Raw genomic sequence first — 11,681 nt, forward strand, 5'->3', positions numbered from 1 at the left:
AATATGTAACCATACACTATTGGAAGTCAACTGTACTCCTTTATTAACATTAGCGTCACGTTTCAGTAAATAACTACAATATAGGAACTCCATCAAAGATTGCCCATCATAAAGGTAGCTATAGGTGGATTTCTGCTGTCAGGAGAAGAGCCGCAGTAAATCTAAAAAGTGAAAAAAAAGTCAATAAGAATATAAAAGCTAGTAAATGAAATGATTTGGATCTCCACCTGCACACGCGGCGAGGTCAAGCCTCTACCTCGAGAGGTGTGTAAACGCTCTCCCTGGCCCTCTCGCCCAGCCAGTCCCCCCGACCTCAACCCCCCGCCCCCCCCCCCCTCCCGCCGCCCCGCTGAGCCCGGACCCTCCAGCCCGCTCGGCTTGGCTCTAATGAAAAGCAGGCCGCAATCCCTTTCAATTTAGCCAGCCTGGCCGGGTGCCGTTAAAGGCAATCGACTCAGTGAATAGAGGCACTATATCACAATATGCAGGTGCAGGCGTGCCGGGCTGGAGAGACATTGTGCCTTCGGAGAGCAGGGCTGGCATCCATCTTAGGCAGTAGCTCGTTTACGGCAGAGAGGCAGGCGCTCGCAGGAGTTGGGGAAAAAAAGGAAAGAAAAGAATAGAACTGGAGGAAAAATGAGAGACCTTCACATCCTTCAATTTTCTTCTCGGAGGATGAAGGGAAAAAATGTATTTTGTGCAACAGGGGGAGTGAAAGGAGTCTGGAACGGACAAGAGTATCTGCGCCGGGAGGATGAGAGAGGCTCTGTGGGCGTGAGAATCGGAGCAGGATGAGTGGAGATGTTTGCTATCAGTCGGCTCCAGTCCTTACACGTGTCAAAGAGAGGAGCTGAGGCAGTGGAGCTGAGCTGGTGTGTGTGGGGGAGTGTGGGGGTTACTGTCCAGGGTGGAGGGCAGTGTGTAAGACACCAGGACCAGCCACACAGTGTTAGAGCGACCTTGCACTGAAATGTGCAAACTGCATTGGAAACCCTTTCACTTTACTATGAGATGAACAGGTTCATTTACTCATTAGCATTTCCAGTGTTATTACCAAACCTTCTTAAACTGACACGTGAGGTCTAGCTAACGTTTGCAAACATTTTCAAACTTTTTTCTGTTTGCCACGAATGTTAGCTAATGTTAGATAAGCAACGAATCAGCTAGGTGGCATTGTTAAATCTAATTTGCATCCATTGGTCTTCAAAATGCATTGGTGGTGAGCTAAATGGAATGTTCATTTGAAATCGTTCAACAGTAACTGTTTGCTGCAAACACGTTCACTGTGAATGTTCGCTGTCTTGAACGCACCCCATTGAGTGACTTTATCCAAAATAGCATACTAACTCTTGAAGGCTGTGTACACTTTCAAATAAATATGGTTCCAAAAGGAACCCTGTGATTCCATAGAAAAACCTTATCAAGGTTTCTTTGCCAGGCAAAAAGGTTCTTTGGGGGCTTTCACGCTTCACACGTATGATAGAGGGTTCCGTAAACAACTAAAAAGGGTTCCTCTATTGGACAAGCCAAAGAAGAGTGTAGTCGAAACTAGTTCTCAGGAAATGATGTGGTGCCACACTAGCCATGTTGATAGAGAGAGTGTCCAACCTCATAGCCCTCTTTACTCTGACAGAGTGAACCCAGGTCTAATCAGAGAGCCTCTGAACTGACTCTTCCAGGAGAGTGCACCTGCGGAACTGAACTCCTGACTTCGCCGCTGGGATTGGCACTTGTTTACAGCGCAGCGGGACAATGACCAGTCCTCCTCATTGACCCAATCTCCTCATTCTCAGATTCAATTTAAGGGCAATAAATCTGACCCTCCCCGCCCTGGTCCAGCACAGGGCCTGGTGGTGAACTCTCCCTCACTCCAGCGCTGCTCTCTGTGTACTGAATTACAGGACAAAGGGCAGTCTGCCTAACCTGTGATAGAAAGCCTCCAGGGGTTAGCGCCTCCTCATACCCATGTTTAGTACTTGTAGTGCTGGTCAGGAAGCCATTCCTGTTCCTGGAGACGTGATCTTTAACTATTAGTCTGCCTCAGTCTCTAGCTGATCAGAGAGGAAACAATGGAGGGTATTGATCTTTAAAGTACCAAAGAGCCACAGAAATTACCCCCTGAGAGCAACGTAATTTTCTCCAGTAGAATGAGGCCACTACAATTTCCCCTGATTGGACATGGGCAGTTTGTTTACCGTTGACCATGTCTTGGAATGCCCTGCAATGTTCATCATTGTCGCCTATCAATGTCCCCTATAACAGCTGAACCGGTGAGGACATGCACTGAATTTGGAGGTACAGACTGCACATTTCAGAAGTTAACAAGAATGGGCAGTCTAGAACCGAGTGGCTAAGGTGCTTGACTGGGACCTGGAAGGTTGGTGGTTTGAGCCCCAGTGTAACCACAATAAGAACAGCAAGCCCCTTAACCCCACATCTAGGGGGGATTGTCCCTAGCTTAGTCTAATCTTAGGAATCGTTAAAAGCTAAATAACTGTAATGTAATGTAATAAGCTAAGAAGTTAAGAAGGTTTCTGTATACGCATAAGAATTCACAGCAATGCTGAATCTCATGGAAATGTGTAGATACCATTGCGATGCAGTTTGTAAACAAGGCATAACGAGAGCTCTTCTGGCTTTGTTGGGATTTAGCGTGAAAAACAGCAACTTGTATATTTGAATCATTAATACGGTGCCTGCAGACATGGCTTCTGATGGGTATGCACAGCACAGACATTTTTATGCACGCGTTCCATAAAGTGTTTACCCCATTCAGCCAGACCCTCCAGAGCACATCATCCTCACCCGACATGGACGAGGGAGGCCTCCGATCCCCACGCCGAAAATGTTCCTCACTCAATTTACAACAAATTAACAGTCCCTGAAAGTGAATCTTAAGCCTGACTGAATTCGGAGGTTGAGTAACTCACTTGTCATTCGTCTTCATCCCTCCTGAAATGAAATACACCATTTTCCTTCCTTCTTTTCCCCCACTTTCTTTCCCGGGCCTTGCGTAGAAGGAGGCGTGCGTAGAAAGCAATTACGCTGTCAGGAAAATGTATTTTGACTTATTAAACAACTGGAGGTTTTTTTTTTTTCGCTCACCCAGCCCTCCTGGGAGCAGGTGCCTGACACCGAAATGAAAGGCAGACTTTTACATGCGAGCATACATCCGTGTAGCCGTTTAGGAAGCAGAGGTTTGTAAATATTCAGACACTTTTACAGGGCTCCGCAGCTGGGGTTTCCATTTCTCAGAGAGAGAGAAAGCCTGACAGCTGTGTGCCGCGCAGTCCTCTTTCTCTGTCACTGGATAACTCGCTCTTCAACAACCTCCTCTTGACTCCCTTGTGAACCTGTCAGCCATCCCTGCCCTTGATGGCCTGTTCCAGAGCACGCACCTCGTGGTATCAACCTTTACACAATGCCTCGTACAGGCCTGCTTTTATAGGCCCGTTGGCTTTTCAAGAGTGGCCATAGAAGCCTATGTAGAGGATGGGGTAATGTATTGGCAGGAAATGCAGCCCTTACAATGTGCACAGCAGCACAATGGCGGCTTTGAGGCCACGCTGTGGAGATATCGTCCAGTCAGTAAGCCTGCCACAGCTGGCCTTTCCTACCTGAAGCCTTACAGTACAAAGCAGACCCAGACCAATGAAACCAATTCAGCAGACGCTAAATATGTCTGACTAAAGCAATAAACGTTACCACAGAAGTAAATATTAATATTAGTGTCAACTAATGAAGTCTACATTTACATAATTTCTTTATAATTTAAGTCTCAACTTTCTACAGACTTGCAGTAGCACAGAAATATATTAATTGTTTTAGTTAACCATTATTTTACCAGGCAGGTCAATTAAAATGACAGTCTGGCAAGAGTCAAAAGAGCTCTTGAGGGGGCATCTGGAGGGGGGTGGGAGTGTGGTTAAAAAGGAGGAAAATAAAAGACATCAGAACTGTCTCGGCAGACTTTAATGTGGATGCAGGGGGCGAGAGTGTGGTATTTCTGTGTAAATGTCCACACTGGATATCACTAAATTGTTACCATGGCAGCACAGCGTATCCATGCAGGATAAGAGCCCATCAAGTTCAAAAAGACATAAAGTACACATCATGATTTTACTTATGATGATTTATTTCACGATAGTCCAGGCCCAACATTTAACATGCATAAATACATAGATATATCATAAATTCTCCTTATTATTCTGTTCATAGCCCTGTCAATATCACATCAGAATTGCCATCACTCCATGGCTCTGTAGGTTAAACAGCTGAGTATTTTCCACGCAAAGACACCATTTCCTTATCCCACTGCAAAGACCCTGCTCCATCAAAGCCTCATTGCCTTACACCACATCTTCCAGATGATCACTTTGTCTTTGATATAGAGGTCTGAGTGTGCAGTGAAGTACCTTGACTGTAGCCCGGAGGTCTCATTGGTCTAGATAAAACAGTAGCTCAATAACACTGGGTCAAATCAGGCTCTTTATCTTCAAAACGTAGTGTTGAATAAATTCCATGACTACCACTGTGCTACCTGACTCATACAGTGAGGGTAAGACCCAACCTTATGTCCTATCTGCATCCATTTTGTTGAAGGATGTGATATTCTACATGTCCCCTTGCTCCACAAGCTGCAGCGTCTACCTCCTGGGACACAGCAGGAAGTGTAGAGGATTGAGATTTTCACCGTTTTGTTACACCTGATGGTGACTGCACACTGCCCACCAACAACTGTGCTAGTTTCCCAGGAATTATAGAAAAATCATATATGAATACAATTCATAAAAAAGGTAGGCCTTTCAGCATTTGAATATACATGAATATTTAAAATACCGGGACATAAAAGGAAAACATAATGCTTTGTTACAAGGACCCACTCTCGCTGCTCTTAAGGCACCTAACGAATGAAGCGCGCACAATTATCCATCCTTGTTTAACGCACTAGACAAGGTAGAGACAAGTCCAATGCCGCCGCTCTGATCTCGACCATCAGCAACTCACCACCAGTCTGAGTTTGACCTTCTCTCTTCACGGAAGGCAGAGCCGCTATTGATTAAATCTTGGCACGCGGTGTACAAACACGGCGATAAGCCCGGCAGACAGCCGCAGAGCCGGCCCCGTCGGACTGCGGCCTCTCCTCATTTATTCCCACTAAAAGGCGCGAGGACAAGGTCCCCTACAGGCTGCCTGCAGGACACCCTCTGACCATTAGGGCCGCGAAAAATAACCCTGCTCCTTCTGACCTCCTTACGGGGGGACGCTGTTTTTCTCCTCCGCTCGCCTTTTTACCGCCGATGTTTTCGGTCTCCGACGAGCCTGATCCCGCCGTAAATGCGCGTTTAACAGCGAACACTTCTCCAGGCAATTATTCCAGCAGGTCCGTCACTACAGGGATGATCTGCTCCACGGACGTTTTAAATCTCCCCATTTCTATTCCGCCTTAATCTTGCTCACATCAGGTGCTGAATTCTTATGTACAAAGAGCTCAGTACATGTTAGAACTAGAAGTGTGAAAGACACTTTATGAACCTTTAAGATATTCAATGATTATCCAGTAGAAAAACTTCTAAAAATATTCATAGTTAAGTTCCCACACAGATTTTTAGATAAAATAACCTTGCTTTGTAATATAATATTATATCAGAACTCTGAGGTTGAAGATTGAATCAATTGCCAACTGACCTCATCCCTTTTAATAATAAGGAAAATGCACACAAATGAACCTGTGTGAAATGTCGTTAAAATACTGCCTCCCAGCAAAATTAAAAGGGGCAGCTGTGCTAAGCCACATAATAAGTAAAAAAAAGATTTCTGCAGTCAAAAGGGCCCTTTTGCAGTCCCAGGGGAGAAGGCGTATGCTTCAGCATATGTTGGTGCACTGCAAAAACAGTCTGTCTTAACAAGTGTTTTAGTCTTGTAATCAGACTTAAAATATAGTAGAAATAGAAGTAGAAATATTTCAATAATTTTGAAATGAGTCAAACTGTCTCATCTCATTGGCAATATTTTTGTTCAATTCAGCAACAAAATAATAGCAATAAGATTTTGGGCCTGTTTTACAGACATAATCTAAGCCTAGTCCTAGACTAAATGCAATGCTGAATGGAGATTCTCTGTGCCAAACTCAATTTAGTCCAGGCCTAAGCTTAATCAGTGTCTGTAAAACTGGCCCTTTAAGTCCAAATATGAGATTAAAATGCTTGCTGATAATGACTGTTGTAAATTCTGTTGTTTTTGCAGTGTGTCTTATCTGTGGAAAGGAGGTAAAGATAATGGATAGGATAATGGAAGGTATGGTCTGGGTATACCATCCTGCTATACCCTTTGGTATCATCTCTCCCAGCCCTGCTGTACCCTGCCAGCTGGTGAGAACAGGACAGTAATATAAGCACCACTTACGCCCAGCACAGATATGAATGCAGTGTCTGGTGAATCTATGTTCTACAGCGCTGTTAAGAATGAAAAATCAGACTAGCAGTGTCAGTAGCCCCATGGGTACATCAAAACAGATATAATCTAAATAATGCATTCAGAACTGTTTCACAAATGGCACATTTCTGCGCAGATGGAGACCTTATAATAGAAGAATGGTCACATTCCTTTACTCCTGGGTGCCATTTGTTCATATTGAAAGTCCAATAAAAGGCATCAGTCAGAAAAGACAGTGGGAAACTCAGAGAAAATGCAGAGGAACTCTACTGAACGCACACTTCAGAATAATGAGAGGTAAACCTTATCCATTATGTAGTCCATTAAAAGAATCCATTAAAAATAAATAAAATTGGAATAACATTCCAGTGACTGATGGCCCTTGGATTAATGTTGATAACAAAATAAGCTGGGCAAAATGCTTGGACATAGATTTACTCAAGATCTTACCATTCACTTTTACTGAAGACAGAATCTGCAAGCACTTTTTTCTATTGGAGATGCCACACTGTTCTGTCACTTATGGTCTAGAGATGACATTACATTTATTTGGCAGACGCTTTCATCCAAAGCAATGTGAAATATGTAGAAGCACATGACAAGTTTCACCTCTATAACGCCTCCATGACAACCATGGAAATTTCCGCCTTCAAACTTTTACAGGGCTTAGTGGAGCATAGCTGTTCAATATGCACTCCTATTGTTTTAGGGAAAGCAAACAGGGCACTTTGCCATGATTTACTGTCAGCACTGATGAAGAAGTTTAGAATTGCTTTAGTTGCCAGAAAGATTTTCATTTTACTGCATATTTATATGTTCCTTTTCTCATTTGGAGCGTAAATTATACATTCGGTTAAATCTCTTAAAGAGCGTGAACATAGCATAGAACTTAATGAGCGAGAGATTTGCAACTTTACAAAGCTCACTGTATACTGCAAACTAATTTCTGATTACTTTTTCAGATCAATTTCCAATGCCTTTCATTTTCTGCCAGCCTGTCTCTGCTCAAAAGTGAAAAATGATGTCAGTGCAAACAATCACTACAAGTACAAAAGAAGTGTTGGAAGTGCTTGTAGCACACACCGAGATTGCCTGACACGCTGGTTGTAGTCGGTACAGATAAAAAGTGAATAAGTGTGAGAAACTACAGCGGGCGGTAAAAGGGTTCGAGCTTGAACCGAAACAGTCAATCAGTCAAAGCTTTCGTTCGGTTTCCGCAGACTCGAGTCGCCCCGGAGAGAGGGAAAGAGATGGAGAGAGAGCCCTTCGTACTTCTGCCAAGGCCCGCTTGTTGTTCTTTTTTTTTTCGTATTATTTCTTGAAAACCCTCGGGGGGATTGTAACAAACAGAGGGACGGGGGACATCAGTGAGAGGCCCCTTCCGGGGACAAACCCAAAGCTGAGTAAACTCTTTACAGAATGGGAGCTGCGGGCCGGCGGACCATCACAGGGAGAACGTGCGAGAGTGTGTGTGAAGCTCCGCCCGGGCCTTGGCTCCGGAGGAAAGCCCTTGAAAACGGCGCTGTCTGGGAATCGCGTGCGGCTGTCGACGGAACAGCCTCTCTCCCCACATCACAGAGCGCACAGAGCCTTTCATCCTCTCCCTACCCAGCAGGCACCTGGGTACCCACCATCCCACACAGGCGCCCGACAATAAGTTCAGCCGCACGCGTGTGCGCTAGATGGGAATTGCGTGGGGGCCTGTTTGTTTATTCGTCCGGCATATGAACTACCCGTCGCCTTTCATAACTGCTGCTCCCCGTTGCAGGTATAGCCACGGCACAACAAAAAATGTAAAAACACAACACAGGAGAGAGAAATAGCGAGAGAAAGACAAGCTGTGGGAGAGATGCAAGGAGCAGGAACGGAAGAAAAAAGGTGAAAGGCAATCTGCAGTTTAAGCATTTGTTATTATCCCAGTAGTGCAATTATACAAGACCTCCCCCATTTACAGGCACAGCAACACTCCCTCTTTGAGTTGTGCGGAGACAAGGCATCACAATTAAGGCAGATTCTCCAGTGTTTCTGTTTATAGCAGGCCGTCTGCGCTCGCCGGCCCCCGAGGCCCGGCTCTGTTAGTCTGCCTGTCGCTCAGTCTGTCGCTGCAGTCAGTCTGTTGACTCCACACCTCCTGAAGCTCCGGCGCTGTTTACCGCGCTCAGGCGGGTCTGTCCTCTCTTTCCGCGAAGCGTTTCTGAACCCCGCCGCGCGGCGAGGTAAATACAGAGACCAGGTCTGAGACGGGTGAGCTACCGTGTGCTCTGCTTTGTGAAAGACCTTTTCACCTGCTGAACCAATATTTATACTAGATTTCAAAGCCAATGTCTGTCTGCTAACCGGCATGTGCCAACGTATTAAAGATATGGTAAACGTGTACTTTACTTTGAAGTTTTAATGCCCATTATTTTTATTCGGTCATAGATATTAATATGTGCCAACTGTGCTACTGTTTTCACTTCCTGAGACCCAGGGGAAAAAGTATTTTTTTGACATACGTGTCTTTGATGACATATTTCCAAAATATATTTGATTTAATTTGAATTGAATGGCTCTTATGTTAAGAGAAATACGACATAGAGCGCAGGGACATTTTATGTCCTCGTTTGAGGATGCAGGGTCTCAGGAGGTGAAATTACGAGTTCGGAAAAGCATAAAATAAGAAAGCCACCATTTTGTTTTATATTTTGTGGAATAGGGCAAGTTTACGGATGCCGGTGGCACAGACCTGGGCACAGATATTAATGCAGTACTGCAGCCCCTGTTATTGGTGAAATAAAAAGGAGAGTGTGGCTTGGACGTTGAAATGGTAATTAAATGAAATAATTGTATTGAAAGAGGGAGCCTGGACGTGCCCGGGCTGAGAGTGCGCTGATATGTGCTGGTTCTGGGGCCGGGGGCGGGACTAAGCCCTTTCTGGGCGCGCTCACTAAAGGTCCCCTCATCCTTCACTCATAGCAGGCCCTAATGAGGGGGCTGGTCTGTCACAGACCCAGGAACACAGGAAATAAAAAGACAAATAAGGCCATAAAACGCTTCTCTGACCCGGCATACTAATTCCCCCTCTGCGTGCCTTCCTCTACACTTTTATCTCTGACCTCCTTGCACATTGCAGAGTATCCCACAATGCCATGCTCTGGGACTCTAAGTAACACAGCTTGGTCTGGATGTAACGAGGACACACAATGCAAACGGTATGGCATGCTGTCCTATATGTCATCCTATATGCATGTTTTCTCAGGTGCCGTTATAGCAGTGAGATATAGCATTTTGAATTATTTTTAAATAATTTTACCCAGATATAATTTTCTCTTTCAAAAGGTATTCCATGAAACATCTTCTTTTTGAATTTGCACCCGGCTCCTTATCAATAAATGCACTTTCTTCATTGCTCCTTGCAGCGAGCTCTCCTTGACAAATGTTGAAAAAAAGGAACACGTAATCTCTCAAGCATTTCTAATGAGTTTTTCTTCTACAATTATTTGATAAGAGCAGAGACAGAACTGCGGGCGCTGCGCTCCATCCAATACCTGCTCCGGCGAGGTGGGCACGCTCTCCCCGTTACAGAGAGACGCTCCACCGAGGAGCAGGAGCGCCGGCGCTCTCCCGCGTCTATTTCCGGACTCGCGCGACCGCGTTCGCTCTGTTTCAAACGGGAACGGGGGAACGGAAGTGTTTGAACGTGGGGTAAAGTCGTGTTTGAACGTGGTGTGAAGCCGTGTTTGAACGTGTGGTGAAGCCGTGTTTGAACGTGTGGTAAAGTCGTGTTTGAACGTGGTGTGAAGCCGTGTTTGAACGTGGTGTGAAGCCGCGTTTGAATGTGTGGTAAAGCCGTGTTTGAACGTGGTGTGAAGCCGTGTTTGAACGTGGTGTGAAGCCGTGTTTGAACGTGGTGTGAAGCCGTGTTTGAACGTGGTGTGAAGCCGTGTTTGAACGTGGTGTGAAGCCGTGTTTGAACGTGGTGTGAAGCCGTGTTTGAACGTGCGGTTAAGATGCATTTGGACGTGCGGTTAAGCTGCATTTGAACGTGCGGTTAAGCTGCGCTTGGACGTGCGGTTAAGCTGCATCTGACGTGCGGTTAAGCTGCATTTGGACGTGCCGTAAAGCCGCTCTGCGTGCGAGAGGAACAGGCGCTCACCACACTCAGGCCCAGCTGCTCCCTCTGCAGGTAGGCCAGGTTCCTGCGCTCCAGGCCCTCCAGGTAGTGCTGCAGGCGGGAGTAGGTGTAGGGGTAGCAGTAGGCCAGCTGGTACACGTCGTCCTCGCGGTCGAAGCAGAAGGCGAAGGACATGACGTAGTTTCGCCGGTGGTCGGGACAGCGGTAGTAGTACACGTTTTTGGCTGGGAGCCTCTGCCTAAAAAACACATAAAAACAATCAGTCACTTTTTATTCTGTATTACTGCCTGACTATTGACTGTATATCCTCTTCATTAAATGTATAATGTCACTGAACGTTGTCTAATACTGAATCTATGATGAGTAAGTACAGTATGTCTTTTCGTACTTCCCTCCCTGGTTTGTTGTCTTGTCTTGTGTCTTTGTTGTAAACAATAAAACATTTCGGTCACAAAAAAACAATCAGTCACTGGGCTGAACTTACATTCCTAGCAGTGATTTATTACTGTAGCTTCTACCGTTAGACCACAATAGTAAAACAATATTGCACAGTTGAGTGTGGAAGTGCATGTGTGTGCATGTGTGTCTGTTGGCCCATTGAATTTTATATGAGATTTGTGCCTTTGACCCTCGATTGGAGACCTGCAGTGCTTGTTGGATATATTGCTGGTGAGAACAGCAATACTGTTTGCTGATGTCTGACTACAAACGCATCAATAGGAGCGAGAGGTCACAGCATCCAGCAGAACTGCAGATAGTCGCTTCTCCTGTGACAGCAGCGACAAGCAGCAGTCAGGAAGGATGCAGGGACGATCAATGGCTGTTCTACCGCTGCAGAAGGTACAAGAGCAAGGTCGCGGTTCGATCCCCGATGTAGCACTGATAAAATCCTCGAGCAAGGCCCTTAACCCCACATTGCTCCAGGGGGGATTGTCTCCTGCTTTGCCTAATCAACTGTAAGTCGCTTTGGATAAAATAACATGTAATGTAATGTAACATAACCGTGAAGTACTGTGGGCCTCTCTCCCTGAGTGTCTTTCCCTCTTAGAAAATAAAAACAACAGTGACAATAAAGATGACTAACACACAACGTGTACATACAATTATATATGCAGCGAGGAGAGAGTTTTCA

At 45.4% G+C, this 11,681-nt stretch overlaps 1 protein-coding gene across 1 annotated transcript in view; it reads right to left on the reverse strand.

Annotated features, from left to right (window-relative positions):
- The window catches only part of agbl4 (AGBL carboxypeptidase 4), a 337,579-nt gene that overhangs the window by 124,367 nt on the left and 201,531 nt on the right, over positions 1-11,681 (reverse strand). The window contains exon 5 of the mRNA XM_061239954.1: positions 10,571-10,787. Coding sequence (XP_061095938.1) covers positions 10,571-10,787 — 217 coding nt within the window. The remainder of the gene's footprint in view (positions 1-10,570; positions 10,788-11,681) is intronic.

Source organism: Conger conger, chromosome 4, assembly GCF_963514075.1.
Source record: "Conger conger chromosome 4, fConCon1.1, whole genome shotgun sequence".
NCBI lineage: Eukaryota > Metazoa > Chordata > Actinopteri > Anguilliformes > Congridae > Conger > Conger conger.